Raw genomic sequence first — 23446 nt, 5'->3', positions numbered from 1 at the left:
CAGGATGATAAGGCTGATTACATTTTAAAGTTTTCCATCGAAATAAATCCATTCCACATCCATTCCAACACAAGAATTCCATCTCTGAAGCAGTACCAGCATCGATGTCACCAGGGGCCAAATCTAGTCCAACAATTCGAACTTCAATTCATGGACTTCCAAATTGCTCTTGTGACCTACTGCATTGTTCCATTTTTAGCGAATGCGGCACCCATTTTGCAAATAGCTTTCTGAAACCCAATACTTCAATCCTTATACCCTTATATCCTTATGAGATGGCCTTATACTAAATCAGTTTTTTGACGTTTTTGACATGGGACATCATCTCGTGAAGGCTAATACGACCACATTTGAACTCAGAAACCCCCCTTTTAACCCTCTAATTGAAGGCGAAGAATTCTTATACACTTTCAACATTCGTTCATAATTTTCCTTTCCTTTTAAGCCTTGCAAAAATAAAAAATAAAATCACTGCATGATACTTGATTTTTTCTATTATAAAAAATGCTGTGACATGTCGATACTAAATGGCTAGTAGATGAAAAATTAGGTGACTTCAAAAAATGAAATTAGATTAGGGTTAGGTCGTAGCACGCAAACGCAAACTAGTCCTTCCATTAACCGTGTGGTAACAGCTCCACCCAAATACGGAGCCATTCGGGAGCATCTTCCTCGCGGCCAAGAGGCCTAAGTACTGGAAAAACCACCAGCTCTATTGAATAATACGACGACGATGCGTTAGGACACTGAAAGATGTCATCTGCAGCTTGAGGGTCCACCACCAGCCGGGCCCGCCATCAATCCGTCCGTGCTGGCCAAAAAGGGGGTCAGCGACGCGTGGAATAGAAATGGAAAGCGGCCAGCAAACCGCTGCGGACAGAACGTGTTGTCGCCGCCGCCGGCGCGTGTGATATAATTGGAAAGCGCCCTCCAGCTGCTACCGTCCGAGATGTTCCCCTTTCATCATTATCAGTACCGGATCTCCGTTGCTCCGCTTTGATTAGCTTCCTGACCGGCGTGCGTGCGAGTGTGTGTTTAATTCCGTTTCTTTTACGCATTTCTAGTCTCGGTCCACGGTGACGTCACAGCTCACAGCTAGTGGCCGCCATTCACTTTCCACGGCACACGGGATGAGTGATGGAATGATGATCGCGCGAATGCTGATGTCCCTCGCCGCGAGTACACTCTCGCTGAGTGCCCTTTGAGTAGTGGTGTATAGGTATAATGTGCCGCGCGTTGTGGTCTTTGTATCCAACCCCAAAACTCACCCTTTCATGGTGCCTCTCGTTCACTCTGCCGCGTCCCGGAGTTGCGTGTACCGCGTGAGTGAAGCGATTCAAGTGCGCGTTGCGCAAACAGAGTGTGTGCCATCGTGCTGGGTAAGGAGAAGCGACACGGCCACGGCCCCACAACCCCCCCGAGAGAGTGAACACTCCGCTCGCGGAACGGAGCGAATGAATAAAAACGGACACATACACGCGCGGGTGGGGTGCGCTAGAACTAACCCATCGTCGGCCACCGGTCAGTACGCGAGCGATCCAGATACGGTGCGGTTCCGCGGTCGCGTATCTTTCCGATAGAGTGCGCGCGTTTGAACCACGAGTCAAACCGAATCACGGAAACGGCCACCGAATTATCCGTTCCGTCAGCCGCACCGATGTGCGAGCGAGACAGCGACCCGCAGTGGTGCGGACTGGCGCAAAGCGTGCCGAAAAAAAAGCGAAAGTCAACAAGCAACCCAAGAAGCAGAAGAAGAAGCGGAGAAGGGAAAAAATAAACAAAGCTCGCCTGCCCCTCCCCCCCTGCCGGGCTGGGCGACCGCGACCCCACGAACCGGGGCGCGCGCGGAACGATGTCAGAACGGGTAAATAAAAAATATCGCACATCATCGCACCGGCGACGGCAACAGCATCGCGTCATCGTGTCGGCCGCGACCACATTATCAGCCGGCGACGGAGCCGGGAGACGGAGCCGGGACAGCGACGGAGGATCAGCGGCCAGGCTCCCGGGCGGGTACAATTGCCGGTGCGCAACCGGAACCGATCGCAGTCGCCGTCGATCGTCGGTGGCATCAACAGGAACCGGAGGGTCGTCCTTTGCGCAACGCGCAACACTTTGTTGCTTCGCCGCGCCGCTTCACCGCGCACATTGCGCTGTAACGCGCGGGTGGTGAGAGCGAGAGTGAGTGAGTGAGCGAGTGAGAGCTCGCGAACGATCGCGATCGAGAGTGAACATTATTGCGTGAACGTCGACGTGCCGCTGGCGTACTGTTTACATTTCGGGGTTCGGCTTCACGGCGGGCACGGGCGGGCGGTCACGGTGCATTACACGTGGGGTCGCTCTCCGCGCGCGTGTGCGTGTTTGTGTGGCGCGCGTAGACCAAAGTGTCCTTCCCTGGGCCGACATCCGACCGCGGGGCCGCGCTGCCGAAGTGAAAGAATCCGGCGAGCCCGAGCGAGTGAGAGAGAAAGAGAGAGAGACAGTGACGGGTTGCGCGATCGCTGCGTCGTCGTCGTCGGCGGTGGCGTCAGTCGTGCCGCGGATTCGGACCACAGCGGACGCATCGTGCAATCGTTTCGGAGTGCGCCTCGCAGGAGCCCCCGAATATCGGTGTCCCGCGGAAACCCGGTAACGGCCGGGGTAAAAGTGAAAGCACGAGTGACACGACGCACCCGGCCGACGATGCACTGATGCACTGGTGGCGGCCTCGTGTCGTGAGCTAGGCCCGAAATTCACGAAAGATCGTGAAGATCGGTGAAGACCGGCCGCGTGCTATGTGACGCGTTGCGTAACACGCGTGTGTGCTTCCTCTTTGCCCTACTTACCGGAGGGCCGTGCAGGGTGCTCGTTCTAGGCCCGAAGTAACTCGGTTCCTTGCGCCGGCACAAAAATAGGCACTTTCCTGTGGCGTGTGCGTGCGTGCGAGTGTGTGACCGCGAACGGAATTCAGTCCTCAGGAATCCTGACTCCCCGGCTGCACTGCCACTGATTTTTGATCGTACAAAAACCGTTTGAACCTCAGTCGCGTAGCTCGGCAACCCGTAATCCCGATCCCGATCCGAGCACCGCCCCGCAAAATGGTCGCGAAAGGAGTCCGTAACCAGTACCTGGCGACGTACTGTGGTAAGTGGCACGGGGAATGGTGAAGTAGGACGTTCTTTTACACCCTCCAAATGGAGCACCCTGTGCGTGCTGTGTTCTAGTTTCCGACGGTGTCGAGTCACTTTCGGTTTCACTTTCACGCTCCGGTGGCCCGCGGCCTTCCGTCACCACGTACACTGTCACTTTCTTTTCAGGTCTAGCCCGGGGAGGGTGATTGTGTCGCTGTGACGGTTCGATTATGCGGATTCTTACCATGTCCTTAGCATCCTGTAAAATGCTTGTCAATTCTGTAAAGTAGCCAACAGTGTCTAAAGCGAGATATGCGCAATGGCACCGTCACGCGGCCAATTAGCACGCCCTGCATATAGTCTATGGGTTCAATTAATGGAATGGAGACACTAATTTATGGCATGGGGCGCGCGCACGCAAACGGCACGCATCTCCGGTTCGGTTGGAAACCGAAACCGATTGGGAAATGGTTTCGGCCCGAAAACCTAGCCCACCACCACCACCGGCACCGGGGCACGGTTGTATGCGTGACACGCACGCACGAACCCGAACGCACACAGCTGGAGGACTGCGCAAACCGAAAGCATACCACGCACACGCATCGCTGCCGTAGCTGATCGTAGAGAGACCATTCTTAGCACCGCAGAGCCGGTTAGGAGGGTCCCAAAAATGGATGCATAATTTACCCCCCCTTTCAAGCGGAAGCCAATAAACGCACTGGCCAACAGCACATTGGATTCGCCCACAGAGGGAATGAAACATTACACCGCCGGGGCCGGGTGAATGCATCCGAGTGCAGCAGCAGGAAGCGTTTGCCTTATTCGGATCATTAATTTCGGGTTTTGTATCAAATTTCTGGTTCGTCCGTCCGTTTGAAGATCCTTCGCCTAAGACCTAATCCCCGGCGGGTAGCCCATCCAATCCGATGCCAATCATCTGCATCTGCCGACCGTAAACTGGTTTTTTGATTTCCCGTCGGATGCAATCAAATTCTCATCCTTCGAGCTACCGGAGGGGACCAACACGTTGGTCAATCGAAGTTCTGGGGAACTCCACACCGAACACTTCACTTTTCGGTTCGATTAAATTCCGGTCCCAGTGCCCGTGAAGTGGCGTGACATCGAGTGGCCCGTTACCAGGCTGACTTCCGATTCCCATGCCCCATCGTGATGTGGAATTCCTTCGAATACCGAACGGTATCGGCGCGGTTCCAGGAAGCGCCGGCTGGATGCGTACTTGCGCCACACGGCGCTTCAAATGACACGAACGAACGGCGACCAGGCGATCAATTTTCTGCAATTTCACCAAATCAAAAAGCCATATTTACCCTCCGCGGCCGAGAACGGCCAGGTGTTCGGTTGCGGTTGGGAAAGGTTTTTCGGTATTTTAGTGACCGAACCCGTGCCAAGGTGAAATGGATGGTTTTGGCACCGTCAGCGGTCGATTGGGGCGATCCGAGTGCGAAATGTAAACATGCGACCCTCACGGTAGTATCTGTGGGGCCCGTCTTCACGAGGACTTCCTTCCGGGCGGGCCTCCGGCCCCTTCGCCGTTTTCGTTTAGGGGATCGTTTAGCAGCTCAGAAACACTATCCGTCCCAAAGGGATGGTGTCGGTTTCTTTATTTCTTCGGTTTTGAACCGTTCTTTTTTTTTTCTTCGGGATATCAATCAATGAAGGTGACAAAAAGTTGCCCAAAACGGCAGCGATGTTGTTGTGGTTGTTTTCCCGATTCGTCCGATGTGTAACATTAGACAGTGGCCACGATTTGTCATGAGCCAGCAGAATGCAGCCCCGGTTTCGTGTGAAACGGGAAACTAATGCTCCTTTCGATGGGCATCCAAAAAAGTAGAGGCTAAAAACAGTAACCGAGCCAAACAAATCCTTTCCCTTCATGTTGCTCCCATTTTTTGCGACGCTTATTGAATAATAAGTAAAGTGACGCAAATCAAAACACGCTAACAGCAGCAACAAAGACCGCGAGGGCAAAAAAAAACCGTGGATCCCCCGAGCGATCGTGGTGTCGAAATAGTGAAACGAGAAAACGGAGGTGTAGAAACAACACGAAAACACGATAACGCCACCAGAGCCGAAGAAGAAGCAGAAACGCAGGAGAGAATGACACGACCGACCGCCGATCAATAAGTGGAGATAAATCGCCGAGAAATAGGCTAAATTGCTTTGGGTCATGACTCGACCGATCCTCGACCACCTGTGGAGTTGAAGGTCAGAAAGTGAACGAAAACGAAATAGAAAGGAGCGGCAGAGAAGAAACTATAGAGAAAAGCTCTTCTATCAGCGCCACGCAGCATCACTAGCGCGCGCCCCTCGCGCAGAAACGGCTCAGAGAGCGAGAAAGAAAGGATCGATCGATGGGAAGGAAAGAGAGAGCCGGCGCTCTGAAGAGCTCTAAAAAGCCAACGCCGGCCAATGGGTAGCAAAAAAAAAGGAAGCCACAAAGGCTGACGAAAGCAAAAGCGAAACGCCGGTCGCTGGTCGAAAGGACGGCGAGAAGAGAGGGTGAAAGACCACGGGACAGCTGTGGGTGGAACGAAGGAAAGGGGGGCTGATAGTAGCAAAGCCGGCACAAAGCTGGCGGAGACTCGGAGTTGGGAAGGAAATCGAAAGCTAGACAGCGACACTACCGGCGGTTAGGATGTTGTAAGGCACCGGCGGCGGGCAGAGGCAGAGAGCCGTATCATTGGAGTGGAGTTGGCGTTGAGACCCCCCCCAATTGAGCCCCACGGAAGGAAACCGTCCATGTGTGGTGCTTTAATTACATTGTTAGCGGTGATGGCGATTGCTTCCGCCGCTCGGCTATCCATTGCAGAGCCAAGGTCCGAACGATACGAGCAATTGCCGTTCAATCCGCTCCGATCGAGCCGATCTGAAGAATTGAGAAGCAGTAGCTCCAGTAGTACTGCACGACTCGTAGAGAGCCTAGTGGTGGCCATAATCCGAAAGCTTAACCAGATGGAAATTTCGCCGACTTCGAAAACTTGTTTCTGGCGGCGAACCGAAATCGCGCACCGAGTGGTCCAACAGGCGCTGCAACCTGTTTGGGAGCGCGAGAGACTCGCCCCGAGCGGGAGGCTGTGGGACACCGGGGAGGATCAAAACAAACAAACTTCTGCCACGAAGGCAGTCACCGAAAGTCCGACGAAACCGGTCATTTTGACACCCATACTAGAGCGCGGTGCCCTGCGGCTCTCGTCGTCGTTGGACTTGCTGGCAAAATACTCGGACAGAAAGCGAGACCAGACCAGCTGTCTGGTTGCCCCCCGCCCCCCTCAAGCCATTGCGACATCCTCCCGTGAGGATCCGATCAAGCCCGACCACCACTCCGAGGCCGCATGATCATCTATCCTAGTGGTTCCCGGGAGGCGTTCTGTGGAGACCGCGGCGTGCTTTCACTCTCGAATCTCTCGAGCCCAGCGGGAAGCCCCGCTCGAAGGCGCTCCGTTTCGGTACCGATCCGCGAGCCGAGAACCGCGCCGCTTATTGGGTCAAATTGGGGCTCCGGTGCCACTAGACGTTTTACTTTCGCGGCGATGGCGCCGCCCGGAAACCAACAACCCGCGCCGGCTTTGGTTTTGTGAAATCGCCAGCCTATCATCGGGTGCCTGTGGCTGGTGGGCTACATAACTCACGCGATTTGCAAGGCTCCCGAAAAACCCGTTTGCTGCTCGACCGCGACCTACTATCTGGTGTCCCAAAGTGCCCACCACGAACCTCGCGGTGTAGTACTTCGTTCCCCTGCGGTGTAGTGGCTCCCGAGTTCGCTGGGGCATTGCGTGGGACTTTGCGAAAGTATTCGCCAACAGCTTCGCCGTTTGATTGGGCAATAACAGTGTCTAGCCTCGCGGACTTAAGCTAAAGGTGTCCGGTCAGTGCAGCCTACACTACTCGGCGGCTGCATGCTCAATCAGTGTGTCTGCTGCGCAAAAAACCGAAACATCCTCCACATGCGAGGATTGCCTTTTTAATACAAGAATTATGCAGGAGGAAGCCATGGCCATCGATGCGCTCCATAAATTTTCGGTGTGCCATACACGGGTGCCGCCATCACCCGGCCACCGCCGAAAAGCCCGGTCGCTCGTCTCCTCGAAGTCCTCGGAGCTGTCCAATAAATATTCCCCTTTCGGTTTCGTTTCGCCGTCGGCAGCTTCGGTTTGAATGTTGGGCACGCAAAGACGCTACTCGTCGCCGCCGGTGCTTGTCGCGGTGCCACCAACCCTGACACGCCTGAAGCCTGAGAGCAAACCGCGAGAGAGAGAGAGAGAGAGATAAACTGGTTTTAGCACACAGACATCACACACCCCAATCGGAAGGCATTGATAGAGCTCACCCCCCAGGCCTTATGTATTATTTATTCACCTAAACTTATTTTTGCGCGACAAACCCGCGTGTCTGTAGGGCACGTCCACCGGCGAACCCGTGTGTCCTGGTTGGTTTTTGGCAGTCCGGGCAGAGTTCGGTTTCGTTTGAAAGTTACACAGACGGCGCCATCGCCACCATCGCCGCTGATTGGAAATTAAAGCGGACGGAGTGATTAAAATTCAGGTCTGCACAAACGGTGCTCCCGCGGTGTGGTTCCGGTGCGCCGGCGCTACCCACACGCGCCACCAGGAGTCCACGTCCACACGTGCGCCCGCCATCTTTGGCGAAACAACTCCAAAATCCGATATCGCGCTTCTCCGCTTTGCGCTTCTTTCGCGCACGGACCACGATCCACGACGAAAGGTTACACCATCGGCCCGAAGACGACTACGACGGTAAAGAACATGAAAACGCGGCGCGGTGCTCAAGATCACCGTCGAGTCGTCTTCGGTGTCCCGCTGTGATGTAGCAACCGGCCCACCGGCCGGTGGTGGTGTCCGTACACCGGTTCACCTCCGGCCAGGGAGGCCGGGGCGCGGGGAAAGGAAGACTCCAAGAACTTGCGCAATCCCTGCGCGTCTTCTGCATGGCGTCTCTGCCGGACGGAAGCCGTACTGCGAAGACTGGGCGTCCCGGGGCTCTCGGCGGGGAAGATCATCTGGCTTCGTCCGACGAAACAAGTGGCAGATACTTTTCCTTTCTTCCTCATCGGCCTCATCGTCGGGCGTCGGTTGTGGTCCGTGCTCCAAGGCATCCCTGCCGGGCCCGTTCCGTGGCGGATTCTTCGTGTTTGGTCTCACGAACCGCGCCTGCTAAACGAATAGCGAATGTCAATCGCGAAATCGGCTGGACGTGATGCAATCGTAGTAAACCTGCGCTACCGGCAACAAAGTGCATCCTAGCAATCCGTGAGTCGTTATGCCTGGGGCAGACCCTCGCGAGGGCCACGACCTCCGCGTGTGGTCGGCCTTTTTTCGGCGCTGGTCATCAACACCAGGACGCGTTGCCAGGGCGACCGACGGAACCACAACACCGGGGCGTCGCTTGTGAACCAGATACTTGGGCTTGGCCGTTTGAACGAATCGATATTAGCCCGTCCTGTTCTGACGTTCTGACCTCGATACACCCCAAGAGGAGAGCTCCCTGTTCTGAAGGCGCTAATGGAAAATAAGGCCCCCCGCCCCCCATCGTGTGAGATACAATGCAAAGTTGTTGACCCAAAACGGGTCCAGAAGGCGGCGTTCGAAGTCGAAGTCGTCGGCAGGTTCTCGTGTTCTCGCGCCGCTCGCGTCGCGGCCCCCACCAAACCTGGTTGTCCTCGGTGGGGTGTATGCATTTCTTATTTAATATGCCCCTTGGCCCGCTTGCATCCGTCTCCGTCTATGCTGGCCCCGTGGATCCCGCGCGAAGATCATCCTTCTTACCACATTCCGGCCCGGCGCGCAGACATACTTGTACCGAAAACGAAACCTCATATTCCGTCGACCGGTTGGTCCGCGCAAGAACGCACAGCGAAGAAGCCGCCGATGCGATGAAGATCGGCAGATCGGCGGCCACCTCGTCCGCCGTGGAGGGCCCCTGCCGAGATCTGACTGCGAATATGACTGGGAGCGCAAAAAAAAAACCTGCCAAATTACAGCTTCCAGAGGCACGAACGAAGGCACCACGGGGAGAGCAGAAACCACCGGCGGGAATCTGCCAAATAATAATGCCTTTGACTCCGGAGAGTAATTTCACCTTCAAGCTGACCTTGCGAGCTGCGCCGCAGTACGCGCATTTCATTGAACCTGAAAAATGTATTCACGCCGGTCGGGACGGGTCGGCCAACAAGTTCCCGGCCCCGCCAAGTGCTTAGTCGGAGCGATCGCACGTCGCGTCGCGTTGCGCAAGGAAGGCACAGGAACCACCGAATCTGGAGCCTCATCTCGCAAGTCGGGCGAGAAAGAGACACGCGAAGATCAAAGCCGACGCTTCGGTCACTCAGGTGCCTCCGACAACTGGACAGGTTCTGGTCGGGCGGCACACGAGAAACGCGCACCGTTCCGAAAGTCCGGGCCCGGGAGAATACATTTTACAAAACTAATTATAACTATCATATCGTCGTCGGAACCACACCGTCGACTGCAAACTTGTTTCGGCCGCCGTCGTCCGCGGGCTTCCTGGGGCCTCTTTGATGTCAACCATACACATGTGTGTGTGCGTGGCGCGGCCAAGTGTGGTCTTTTTGACGACCGCCGCTTAATGCGAGAGTCTCCACCCAAATTCGGGGCTTTGCGCATATCTCCGCACGGGGTCCACGGTCCAGGGCTGCGTATCGGGTTGCATTCTCTACAAATGACCAATGTTTAATCAATTAACATCTAAAGCGCAGTGCACTCACAGCCGCTGCCGGCCACTTGCGACATGCAACCCACCTGATGGGACTGCAATTAGTCCTGCGCTGTGCGAACCGACCGACTGCGAAAGATAACTGTTCCGATCTGTCCACCGGGTTCGCCGGGCGAAGGAGCAAATTAAAATGATTAACGATTGTTCCTCTCGAGATCTCTGCTCTCTCTTTCTCTTTCTCCCTCTTTCTCTTTCACTCTCTTTGCTTTCCAATTTCGTTTTTAGAAACGGTTTTCGTGGGCCGATAAAATCCGACTCCTGATGGATGACTTTTGCCGGGTCATGGTGAACTTGCGGTGCGTCACTGTTCAGACAAAACTGGACTGCCCTGGCACTCTTTTCTGGACTCTTGTTGCAATAAAGTCTTCCAACAGTTCCAAGAGGTTCCAAGTGTCGGAGTGGACCTCAGACCCGCACCAACCGGGCGGCAGATCCATGTGCCACCGCGAACAGCACGTCCACCCGGGTGTTCAAATACCGATTATTGACTTTCCACGCATAAATTGTCGACGACACCGTGGCCACGGAGACACGGAACAAACTTTATCGGTGGCTCATTTGGAAGTCTAAGTGCGTTCATCTGCGCGGCCATAGCTGAAATTTGCATTCCATCCCGCCCCGCCCCAAGATGGGGCCACGGTGGGGCTCTTGGAGAGCGTCGCACGCACGAAAACTAAATTCACAGCCACGAACTAACTGTATATCGCCTCTTCGCCCTGAGCGGGGTCTTCTCCGGGTCTTCCGGCGCTTCTCGAGGGTCTTCTCCAGTAGTCAGTCCAGACCAATCCGGCAACCTCTTGCAACCTCTCCGAGAAGCCCGCCAGGGCAGTGAGCGAAAACGTAGCAGCCACTATCACCCCGGACGAAACTTTCTTCTTCTTCTGTTGCTGCTGCTGCTGCTGTCGGTCCATCTGTCGGGCTCGGCCCCCGGGTCTGGTGGAATGAAAAGTGAAATTATTACCAAATGGTCCCCCGGTCCCCCGGTGGTGGTGGCACCAAACGGTAGCAGGATTCGTAATCCGGTCGCCACACGCCGATGACCACGATGTGGCGGTACCCAAAATATCAGCGGCCCGTGTGGGAGCTACCTTCCCTGAGACCGGTTTCGATTTCTCCCACATCTCGCCGCCACCGCCACCATGTTTTCCATTTTCAAATGTCTTTTTTATTCGGTTATGCCCCAGACAGACACGGGGAGGGCACGCAACGACATCTTTTGCTGCCGCCAATTAAACTCGGCTGGTTTCTCCAATTTCTCCCGGCGGCCGTTTCGTGGGCACAATTGTTGTTAGAGGGTTGGATTGCTGCCGAAAGCCCGAGGTTTAGTTACACAAACTGGCAGCTGACTGATAACCGTGCCAGGAAAGTGACTGCAAATGACGCCGCCATGTAAAGTGTAGGTCATTATCGCGCGCGATAGCCATCAACGTGTTTGCGATCAAGCCGGGCGACCGGAGCGGTGCGATTGGACAAACATTAATCCTCATCTCTCGAAAGTCAACGACAGGGGGGGCCCTGACGGGGCACCAGCTGCGACGGAAGGTCTGTCATCGCCGGTATGGAAACCTGTCCAGGTGACCACCAGCCGAAGCCGAAGAAAAGTTACCGACGGTCTCTTGGACCGACCGAAGGTGTCCAAGGTTAATAATGAGCAGTGGTGACTCATTACAGAAACTAGGTCCTGCTTCTCGGCTGAACCGGGAGATCCGGGCGACGGCTACCGACGACGCCGACGACTACTCTGGCACGCCCATGACATATTTTAATTTTGTCGTTTTTATTTTGCCCACCCAACAACCCTCACGGTGGGAGAGATGGAGACCCGCACGGAGATCACGGAGAGCAGCTGTGGTTTCAGCCAGTGTGTGAGGTTTTTTTTCTCTTCTCACAACCCGCCGGTAGCGTTTCACTTTCATCTTCAGCTCGCGCGGTACGTGCCATCACCAGGCACCGTGGCTACCAACAGCAGCAGCAGCAGTAGTAGTAGTAGTAGTAGTAGTAGTAGTAGTAGTAGTAGTAGGTAATAGTTTTCAAACGAGGCAAACCGATGGCACTTGTCTTACTCCGTCGCTCGAGGAACCCATTTTGATTGGTTCAATCGATTGGTTCAGCGCCGAACAATTACCGAACACACAGTCATACGCACTTGCTGGTTACAGGGTGCGTGGTCGTTGTTTTGGAGTCTTCTCAAAAAGGTTAACAAGTCCAGACTGAGGCTTGTCAAATGGTTGAGGGTCTATAAATAAATGAAAGGAAAATAAATAAATTAGTGTACTGATTTGATCATTATGTTTTGACGTTCGATACCATAGTGCGGTGCCTAATTTTTTTGTTATGTTCGTACACTCTTCAAACAAATGTATGTGAAGTTTCATTTCCATCGATCACTTACTCTTTTTTACGAGCCATTTAGTATCGACATGTCACAGCATTTTTTACAATGGAAATTGCATTGTATTGTGCAGTGACTTCATTTTTATTTTTGAAAGGTTTAAAAGCCAAGGAGATTCATGAACGATGGTTAAAAGTGTATAAGGACTCTTCACCTTCAATTAGAGGGTTGAAAGGGGGGTTTCTGAGTTCAAATGTGGCCGTACTAGCTTTCAAGTCGATCCATGTCAAAAACGTCAAAAAACAGACACAACACCTGAAATCGTAGAAAAAATAAACAATATCGTAGTGAAAATCACCGAATCACTGAAAGAGAATTAGTATATCGTCTAGCCATCTCATTGAGCAGTATTACTAATATTTCGACTGAAGTATTGGGTTGCAGAAAGCTGTTTGCAAAATGGGTGCCGCATTCGCTAAAAATGCACTCGAATGCATCTTTCTTGACAACATTTAAAGCGTTTTCGATAGGCTAAAGTGTATTTGGTGCATTCAATCATCACTGTCGATACGACTTTGGTCTATAACCATGATCCTGAATCAAAACAAGAGGCTAAAAAGTGGTGTAATCTTTTTTCTTCGGTTCTGAAACGAGTTCGTCTAGAAATTGCCTGAAAAGATGTTAGCATCAGTGTTGTGAAATGCGAATGAAATTTTGTTTGCGAATTACTTGTAAACTAGTAAAATAATAAATTTTTAAAAGAAAAGGAAAAGAAATCCTCTTTCATCAGGCCAATGAGCCCTGTCACAAGAGCTTTTCGAAAATGGCAAAAATCCATGAATTAAAGTTCGAATTGTTGCAGTATCCTCAGTGCTCACCAGATGTGACACCTAGCGACTTCCATCTGTTTTCAGACCCAAAAAAAATGAGCGCAGAAAGCGTTTTTCATCAAATGATGACGTCATAACAACGTCTGTGACATGTCGATAATAAATGGCTCGTAAAAAAAAGTAAGTGACCGATTGCAATGAAACTTCACATAAGTTCGTTTGAAGAGTGTACCAACGTAACAAAAAAAATTAGACTCGTAGCACCACCCTATGGTATCGAAAGTCAAAAAACTTTACGATCACCCTAGTAGCTAGTCAATACTTGTTACTACATTCCTATACCGCAGGAAGTACTCCAGCCAGCGAATTGCCGTCACATCAATCCCCCCTTCCCGAACGGTTCGACAACCAACACCGAAATTGTTAACAACTGCCCAAAAAACAAAAACGGAAACCCGCGTATTTTTTTGCGTATACCGTGTGACCAGCGTAAGGTCAACCGACCAGACTTGGCTCGCCGTACTACGGCGCCCGGGCCTGCCGTTAGTTCGATTATTCGAAAACTCCGACCCTAAGCAGTATGTCCGTGAGTGTTAACCAGCTGCTGGCGGCTGTTTTGGCGTGTACCGAGGCCACCCAAGGCAATCGGAGAACCAAACGGAGTAGTACGAGAGCCTCACTTAACTGCTGCCCTACGCACGACACTCGTTGACGTTGCAGAGACATTTTGCACGTACGCAAAATTCCGTTTACGCACACTGGCCGCCATGCGGTGCGTAACCTCGTAGACACCACATTCCGTGGCCAATTCTTTTTCTTACCCCGCCGAACTCGGTGCTGCTGATAATCCTCCAAAACGATGGCCCCAAATCGAACCAGATGTGGTCCGATGGGGAGATAAACAAGAACCAAATGTGGGGCTTTTTTGTTTGGCCCGCCCGTTGTTTGCTCTCGGTGGTGGCTCCGAAAACGGAACAGGCCGCACGATGCGATGCGTTTCGGTCCTCACAGTCAGTCAGCCGATCGAACGTCGATTGTCGGGTGTCGGTGGTGGCCTAGTTCTGGCGAGCTCATCACTACAATCGCAAAGATAACAACGCACCCGTCGGACGGTCGCGAACACCGCCATATAGCGATAGGGTGGTGTCTGGAGAGTGTTTGTCAAAACAAAAAAAAAACGGAGCATGTGTGCCTCATCAATTTACTGACCTCGCTGCTGGATGTAGCTATCCGACTTGCGTTCGATCGGCATTCTATTGCCGTGGACTTGATTGCTCCGGTCCGGTTTCCCTTGACGCCGGCCTCTAGCTGCCGGCTCAGGGCAATCCACTCTGAATATTCTAATACGCGGACCGGACCGGCGCACCGGTTCTCACTCACTCTCTCACTTGCTCTTTCAGTCGCGGATAGCGAGTTACTTCTTCGTCAATTCGTGGCTTCGTCCGCTGGGAACCCGATGAACAACCCGTCCGAACCGTGAGTTCCAAAGTGCGTGCAAGAAGGGTTCATCCGGGCGATCAGTGACCGCGCCCGCGGTTCGAGTGACCCGCAACTCGCGAACTGCTTTTGGGTATTTCTGAATATTCCTTGGAATGCCACCGACTTCCGGGCTTGCTGCCAATGCAATGATTCATCCGCTGCGCTCGAAATGCACATTCCAAATTGGAGAATGAATCGAAGCGAGTGACACTTCCGATCCAAGTGGGCGCGTGTGATAAGTTCCCAATGTCACCATATAGTTACACCAGACCCATTGAGTAACCCAAAACCCGTAAGTCGACCATCCGTCGTTCTGAAGCAATCGAGTAACGAGCGTGCCGTTGTCCCGCATAAAACGGAGCACTCCGGCTCCTGTTTGTATTTCGTGGCTCCCACCACCTAGCAACGGCCTGCTGTGATCTGCCCCACGAAGGATCGCACTTCAACGGCCGGCGTGCGAGTTGTGGGTTATTATGGTGTTTGCACTTTGATTAGCGACCACCATTCGGGCCGCATACTCCGTGCAAATGGCCAGAACAACGTTCCGCTTATCAATTCACGCTCGCCACCCCACAGGGGCCCATTTCGGAGCAAATCTTGAACGGACGAACCCGAGCTCCCCACCAACACACTCACCCAGGGTGTCGACCTCCAACGGTCCGATTTACCAGCGGAGCTGGCTGCGCAGTAAGGTGCAGTCGTTTTACTGCACATTTGATTCGATTGCTGCAAATGCAGTTGATTGAGTTTGGCCACTCCCGACATAAAACTCAATTATCGCCGACCGTCGGTAGCTGTGGTGTCCATCTTCTTCAAATAACGAAAACAAAATCGAAACTGACGCCGTAGAGTCCAACGGGTCATCGTGGCGGGCTATCAGCAAGAACGTTCAAGCATCGGTGGCTTCCGGCCCCGTTAGGTCACAGCTAGACTATTGGGCAACTGAGCCAAAAGAAAATGTTTTTGCATCACCAGAGCGCATCCGATTTAGATGTTGGCTGCTGTACAGTTTCGTCCCCTCGAAGGTTCTAATGGGGGGTTTGGTCCACGCTGGAAAAAGAAAACCTTTTGTATTACGTCAGCTGCGTGCTGACAAGGGGTGTTAGTCATATTCGAAGACGAGGGTTGGACACGTTCTGCTAACCCGCATGTAACGGAGAGTGCCACGCGGTACTAAAACCATACTGAGCCGCGTCGTAGCTATTTTCTGTCAAGGGCAATGTGATATGCGTTATCAACCCATCCTCCGCAGGCTCTCGAAACAGAACCAGGGCCACATGCGGGGAGCGTTGAATTACCTCAACACATTAAGCGAGCACATACCGCAATGCACTCCAGAACAACATTTGTACTATCAGCCCGATGGAACTACCGGAACAGATCTCAGACCAAAACACTCTTCTCTTCGTTACAGCAAATCTCGCCACACTCATTTACGGCCTGTCCATAGGATGGCTTTCGCCCAACATTATCCTGATGTCTTCCGACGACACGCCGCTGGTGACGGGCAAGATCTCCAGCGAGGAGCAGGGTACGATCGGGTCGATCGGTACCATCGGCTGCATGCTGGCGCCCCTGGTTTGCGGTTGGGTGGCCGAAATAGCGGGCCGCAAGGCCGCCCTGATGCTGATCGGCATCACACAGCTGATCAGCTGGGTCGTGATGCCGTTCGCCACCAACCTTAGCATCATCTACACATCCCGGATCTTTGGCGGGTTCGCCGGTGGTGGAACGCTGTCGATTGTGCCTCTGTTCGTGTCGGAGATATCGGAAGATAGGTAGGGTAGTGTCTAGATCACCAACCGGAGGGTTTCGCGTACATTAACCACTGGTGTGGCTGCCCGAATGATCCCCACAGAATACGAGGAACGCTGGGAACGATGCTCGCGATCTCGTGCAATGCCGGAATCTTGCTCGGATTCATCATATCTCACTACATCAACTGTTGGGCCGTGACGTACCTTGCGCTGCTCCTGTGCGTGGTCTATTCGTTGGGCTGCTGCTTCTTGCCAGAATCTCCACAGTATCTGTTCGTCAAGAAGAAGAAGGAGGTAAGATTAGCCGCAGCCATTCTGATACCATCTACAGCAAGCGTAACGACGAGTCTCGCAATTAAAAAGCATGAAACTCCAAAAACACTCCAATTACGTTAGAAGGTACATTGGTTCCCTGATATGTTCCTTGAGTTTAACCCTCGATCCCTAGTTTCTTCAGCTGAAACTAGCTCTTCTAGTCGGACGCGAAAACTTGTTGTGTAACGATCAGGGTCACCCCTAATTTAGAACGTCAGTCCTCGGAAATCGCTTCTTATGTCACTCTCAAGGCCACCCCTGACCTACGGCTTGCGCAATTCGCTTCACCGCTTTCTGTCACCAAGCACAGTGATTGGAACTATGCGTTATATAAGCCACAAAATGCGTGTCGTCCTGCGCACTGCGAGTTACGGCCAATTTTTGATGGGCGGTCACCAAGTCCATTTACTAGGAAGTTGCTTTATCATCGCCTGGCGTGAATTGGGCAGGCCAAAGAGGCTAATGATGTCTGCGTCCATCCAGCATCCGAGTCGGTGCGGCCCAGCGCTAATTAACACCATCTGCCAGTTTTCGTCAAACTATGTGCCCGGATGTTCGATTTGTAAACAATTCTTCGAAACCTCACGCTACTTCAGCTTGCACTAGTCCCGGCCGACCAGGGTAGGGTTAGGTTAGTTCCTTATCGGTAGCTCCTGAACGAAGTGCCTCCCCATAATAAGCTGATTGCACTGCTTTGTCTTTGTTTCGAGTTTTTTCAAAATTCCAATTCCGATTTTTCCATTTGTTTTTTGCTTTACAGAAAGCGATTAGAGCGTTGCGGTTCTACCGTGGGGAGGAAGCAGATAGTGAAACATCACAGTTCACCGCCGAGGTGGCCCGCTTCAAAGACATCCACAACGATGGCAGCCCGAAGAAGAAGGACTCCAACCAGATCCACATCAAAGACTTCCGTGAGTGCCTTTGTACGCATTGCGTTCCCCGTACGATCATTCGCCCTAACATCGCGCCCGTTGTTCGCTATCGCTTCACGGTGTGACCTCCGCCCCTTTTGAATCTCACAACAGTGACCCGATCCCGGTGGAAGCCTATCCTGATCTGCGTGGTGGTGATTCTGTTCCCGGCCGGATCCGGCTCGATCCCGCTCATCACCTACACGGCCAACATCTTCGAAGGGTCACACTCGAACCTCAGCCCGGCGATGTCATCCATCGTCGTGGCCACCCTGCAGCTGATCGGGTCGTACGTCGCGACACTGATGGTCGAGAAGGCGGGCCGGCGTGTGCTACTGGTCATCTCGACACTCGGCTGCGCCGTCTGCTCGGTCACCATGGGTACCTACACGTTCCTTCAGGAGATGGACGTCGATGTGGCGTGCTTCCGGTGGATCCCGGTGGCCAGCATGTCCGCGCTCGTCTTCGTCAACGCCATCGGTATCGGTATTGTGCCATTCATCATCATGACCGAAATCCTGGACCCGAAGATCCGCGGCTCGATCGTGACGTTCTGTCTGCTGGAGTTCTCCAGCGTGACGTGCCTAGTCGTTAAGTACTTCCCGACCGCGGTCGAGCACCTCGGAATGTACTCGTGCATGTGGTTCTTCACCTGCTGCTGCGTCGCGTCCGCCACCTTCGTGCTCACCTGCATGCCGGAGACGAAGGGCAAGAACTTCGAGCAGATCTCCGAATCTCTCAACAACGGCAAAAAGACTGCCCACAAAGATGTCGCACCGACGCCCGTCTGACATATGACCTAAACGGGTCCGGTGGTGGCACCCCGGCCCCGGCGCCTAAACCCGTTACATCCTGACGATTATTATTATACCCTATTACTGTAATTTTGTTTTCGTTACGTTTTACCTTGATATGCCAGCATTCAGCATCTGTAATTGTATTATACACTTTTTCATGACACATGCCCGTTTTTCCTATACGAAACCGAGGAGGAGCTGAAGTAGGGAAACAGAACGGAAAAGCAGACACCCAAGAGAGGAAGCAATGCAGCAGGGGGGTGGGGCCGGTTCACGGTGCATGCGTAGTCTTAGCGTAGCGATACTGGGTGTACTTTTATACCGGGAAAACAGAAGGAAAATCATACGATACATTATGGTACAACTATTACGAACCGTAAGCAGCTAGCCTCTCGGAGGACTCGCATTTAAGACCTACCTTGGGATAGTGGACGCTGAAAAGTCGCAGCGATTCGAGGAATTGTTGACTGTTGTGGGACCGGCAAATATCGGTACAAGATACAACAAGCATTTTACAACAGGAAATACAAAAAAAAACAACCACACAACAACATTTTACTAAGCTTTAATGAAAATTATTTGTTAACCGCGCAACCGCGTCTTGCGATCGAAGTAAAAGTAATGAATAAAGTTATACACCACTACTAATGGAATTTAGACCGAAACGCACTCTCTCTCTGACTTTGACTCTGGCGATTATCCGAAACAACGGTCCTTTTGCTTTCACCCAGAGCCCACTATGATCGGCGAATGGTAATTCGAACCCAAGGCGATGGTTCTCTTTTGATGCAGCAGGCTTTAAGGAGCTCTTATTCCTCATTTTAAGTGAATATGATTACGTTTCGTTTTACTTTCCCATTTTAATCTGTGCCGAGGAGCGTAATGAGGACATTAGCCGGCACCGAAGCTTTAATTCCGAAGTCTCTCGAACACACCACCGGACCTAGAGTTGTGTTTGCGAAAGATGCTGAGTCCAGATAAAGGTTCCATAGATCATTGCAACTTTGCTTATCGCTTACCGCTGGCCACGCTAAATAAACGGCCGTACTTTGGATCGTAAATCTGACGAGCACAAACGGAGGACCCCGGCAATAAAGATAAACGTATGCGCACCGCGCATGCAGAGAGCCTGATTTGGACCCAGTCTGTGCCGTCGTACCCCTCCGTACCCACCTCCACCGGATCGGTGCAACCCGCGCTGCGTCAACCGTAGGCACCGGAAACGCATGCTACGCCAGTGTAACGGCGGTGCGTGAGAAGAACACAAGCGCCCCTTCGATACCGGGGTGAGCAGCAGCAGCAGCAGCAGTACATTCGTTAGCCGCAGCCGGGGAGCGACGATGTTCTTAGAATTTCTCTCACGACGTTACTGGACACAGTTCGGATCCATAGCGGCCGGTAAGTCGCCCGGACGGGATGACAGCGGCGCGTCATCGCCAGGTGTGGCGCGCGGCTAGTGACGCATAAACTCCCACTACCACCGCCACTCGCCAGTTCAATGAACTTTGGGGAGCGGGCGATAGTTTGGATAGTGGTTGCCCGGTTGCTTGCTAGTTAGTTGCCTGGCGGCCGCAATCGGTTGTGTCTCGGCACCTGTGGAACCCCCCGCAGCCATTGCTGCGGCCAACAGCAACAAGCAGGAAAAAAAACCACCCCAAACCCGGAGAATGGAGTAGGAATAGGTGCGAACGAATGACCGGCGACACCGGCGCCGTTCCGAGCGACTGCCGCCGCCGTCGTCGTTGGCCAACCGATCTCTGTTGGCAAACATTTAATAATAAATGGACAAACAGACACGGAACGGAGCGCAGACCGATGACGGATACGATGAAGAAAGCCACAACCGCAACAACAACAAAAAAAATGGCGAGTCGGCCAACACCAGGGTAAGGCCCCCCCCCCGAGAGAGTGGCGGAGTGATAAGCACTGTGCGAATGGCAAAGTTACCCGCCGCCAGCGTGTCACGGTCGTCATCAAACAATGTTTAGCATTAGAAAGCTTCTAGACGGCCGGAAGCGGGAACCTCTGTTCGGAACCTCGGCCTCCTTTCGGCCGGCCTCCGAGAATCGATTTGAGTGTGATCTGTTCATTAGCCGGGGAAGGGGGGTCGCCGCTATTTGCTCGGAACGGATGTGCACACACAGATACCCATCGTTGCGGATGTTAGAACATGTCCTGCGGAGAATGATCCGGCGGGCAACTTTCGCGAGCCGCCTTTTGGCATTTCTTCGTCGTTCGAATTGAAAAACCAAATGTTCAGCACATTCGAGTTGCTAACGAAGAATTAGCATCGGGCCTCCACAGTGGAACACGTTGATCGAGCATACGGTTCCGGTGATTGAAATGCACATACATTGGGTGGGATAACCCATCGCCCGATCCGCGTGTGAGAAACCGCGAACCTCGTTGTCGGGAGCTGAATAATTCAGGCGATTCTGCCCCGATTTCCCAAACAACAACATCGTTTCGTTTTTGGTACGAAAACAATACGCTCCAAACAGCTTTGCATAGTTGAACTTAATGCAGGGTTGTAATGGGAGCCCTTTTGAATGCTGATTTTAAAATGTGACAGATGGATCAGGATCAACCAATCGGTCCGGCCGTGGAAAGGGTTACAAAATGCAAACCCGACCCAATACAGTTGCACCTTCGATCGTCGTTCGTTCTTGGTGCGAGCTATGCGCATGCGGGAGCAATAGTATTATTAGAATGTGTTAGATAACTGTCAAATGCAGCGGGCAGATTAGTAGGCGACTCTGCCCTGGGGAGTAAACAAAGTGCGCGCGCGTTACGGAGTGAGTGCGGATGGAGCAGGACGCTGCTGCACGACGGCGTCCCCCCCGCCAGTGCGTTTGTGCGAAGCAATGCCGAAATCAAGTGCTGGCCATTCTGAGAAGTGTGAAGCAATCGTGAAAATCCCGAGCCGAACGGGACCGAACTGAGCGCACACTAGATTGATCGTCTATTCCTATTCTATCACCACCAGTTCACATCATCACCGCCAGCTACGGTGTGACGGTAGGATGGCCTGCACCGATCATACCGCTCCTGCGATCGCCCGAAACGCCGCTCCCGTCGGGGCCGATCACGGTCGAGGAAGCGTCATGGGTGGGGGCTGCACTCTGTATCGGAGGCACCACGGGGACGATCCTGTTCGCGCTGATCCACACGTACTTCGGCAAGAAGACCGGGCTCCTGCTGATGGCCGTCCCACACCTGGTCCTGTGGACGCTGGTGCTCGTTGGTGACAACATTTGGTACATCTACTGGGCCCGGTTCTGTAGCGGACTCACCGGCGGCGGAGTGGTCAGCGTGGTGCCCCTGTACATTGCCGATATTGCGGACAAAAGGTACGGGAGCCGGATTCCGGCACACGCATACGGTCATTCAGTGTTCTGGTTCGTACCGTCCGTAGAATCCGCGGAACGCTCGGTTCGCTGACGATCATCTTCATCAACCTCGGGCTACTGTTTATCTACTCCACCGGGAACTACCTCGCGTACGATACGATTCCCAAGATCATGCTCGTCGCTCCGGTGGCGTTTCTGGTGCTAGTCAGTTTCCTTCCCGAAACTCCCCAGTGTCTGCTGCGGAAGGGGCTGCTGTCGCAGGCCGAGCAATCGCTGATGTTCTACCGTAACGTGCCGGACGAGAACCACAAAACGGCCGACTTCTACGTGGAGTTTGAGGAAATGAAAACGTTCGCCCTCTCGGGAACCACCCAGACGCGGCTCCGTTGGGCAGACTTTAGTAAGTATCTGGAAAACCCTGGAACCCGTAATAGAAGAGTAACCCGACCCGTTCCCCCGGCAGCCACACCGGAGGCAAAGAAAGGACTCTTCATAGGGGTGTTTGTGATGGCGCTCAACCAGTTCAGCGGCATCTTCGCCATTCTCACGTACGCCGGGACGATCTTCCAGATGGCGGGCACCGGAATCGATCCGAACCTGGCGCTCACGATCGTAGCGATCATCAACATTAGCGGCAACCTGATGTCGTTCGCCATCGTTGATCGTGTTGGGCGGAAAGTGTTGCTCCTAATGTCGGCGCTGGGAGTCGGCCTATCGCTCGGAGTGCTCGGAGCGTACTCTTACCTGCGGACTAGCGAGTACGATCTGCGGGGCTTCGAGTGGTTGCCGGTGCTGGCGCTCTCGATGACCCTCTTCCTGGCCGCCATCGGTATTACCAACGTTCCGTTTTTCATCTTGCCCGAAGTGATGCCACCGAAGGTAGGTAGCGCCGAACGAGGTGGTCCTTGCTAGCACGATCTCACGGCGTCTCCATTTTGTAGCTGCGCAGTGTCGGGAGCACCATCAGTGGCACTTTGCTGTGCATGTTCGCCTTCGTGGTCGTCAAACTGTACCCGATCCTGATGGAGAGCATACAGATTCACGGAACCGTGTGGATATCGTCCGGGGTGTGTGCCGTTTCGGTGTTCGTAATCATATTTCTGATTCCGGAAACGAAAGGAAAAAACCTTAATGTACAAACGGAAAGCGCGAAGCGATAACATAAACCAGCAAAGCAACCAAACTGGAAACTGGATGGAAATAAACGAAGTACTCTAGAACCAGACTGAAGCCTGAAGCGATCAAAAAACGCGACGCGTTCTTTCTCATGTTAAACTCACGTATGCGACTTACCAAACTCATCACTCGCGGGGTCTACCTTTCGTTCTATCTTTCCGTCATTTCGCAACGAACGTTAATGGCTTTGCTCATCTCCGGTAGTGTGCTGAAAAAATAACCCTTCCCTCAAGGCGGGGGGGAGGGCAGCCGGCATAACAATGCTCACTGTTTACACTGCTAGGTCACACACGCGCAAGAACAGAGATAGGAAGCAACATCAGATTGAATTTCAAAATAGCCACCACATCTTGCAAGCGCGAGCCCCAAGCAACTACCCCGACGGATGTCGCCCGACGAGTCTAGCATGGGCTCCGTGTGGGATCAGACCGTCTAGGGACAGGGTGTGTTTACAATAGCTGGACGCGACCCAGCTTTGTGTTCCCGACTCCAGACACCGTACTTAGCGCGATTGATTTATGCCTTATCAAACAACGCCATCAACGCCCGGTAAATTGGTTACCGGGGTTGCCACCAAACAAAACGGTGCCAGATTGTGGTGGACCTCAGCAGGAGCCGTGA

The 23446-nt window shown here is 53.1% G+C and overlaps 1 protein-coding gene across 1 annotated transcript; it reads left to right on the top strand.

Annotated features, from left to right (window-relative positions):
• Window positions 1–1996: 1996 nt before the first annotated feature.
• Window positions 1997–22876, top strand: LOC131207902 (uncharacterized). The gene is made up of 11 exons (XM_058200536.1): window positions 1997–3123; window positions 15934–16297; window positions 16378–16570; window positions 17352–17502; window positions 17617–18290; window positions 18633–18675; window positions 19560–19697; window positions 21286–21649; window positions 21715–22049; window positions 22113–22528; window positions 22591–22876. Exons 1-11 carry the CDS (start codon window positions 3078–3080, stop codon window positions 22807–22809), a joined length of 2943 nt encoding a protein of 980 aa, XP_058056519.1. The 5' UTR covers window positions 1997–3077; the 3' UTR covers window positions 22810–22876.
• The last annotated feature ends 570 nt before the right edge of the window (window positions 22877–23446 follow it).

The sequence above is a fragment of the Anopheles bellator genome, chromosome 2, assembly GCF_943735745.2.
Source record: "Anopheles bellator chromosome 2, idAnoBellAS_SP24_06.2, whole genome shotgun sequence".
NCBI classification, from domain to species: Eukaryota; Metazoa; Arthropoda; class Insecta; order Diptera; family Culicidae; genus Anopheles; species Anopheles bellator.
The sequence above is the reverse complement of the archived record's forward strand: the minus strand, read 5'-3'. Positions and strand labels throughout refer to the sequence as shown.

Bases quoted from the DNA above. Each gene is read 5' to 3' on its own strand.
- LOC131207902 (XM_058200536.1), top strand. From the start codon at position 3,078: ATGGTCGCGAAAGGAGTCCGTAACCAGTACCTGGCGACGTACTGTG. The intron at 22,050-22,112 runs GTAAGTATCTGG...TTCCCCCGGCAG, and splicing joins GCTCCGTTGGGCAGACTTTA to CCACACCGGAGGCAAAGAAA. The intron at 22,529-22,590 runs GTAGGTAGCGCC...TCCATTTTGTAG, and splicing joins CCGAAGTGATGCCACCGAAG to CTGCGCAGTGTCGGGAGCAC.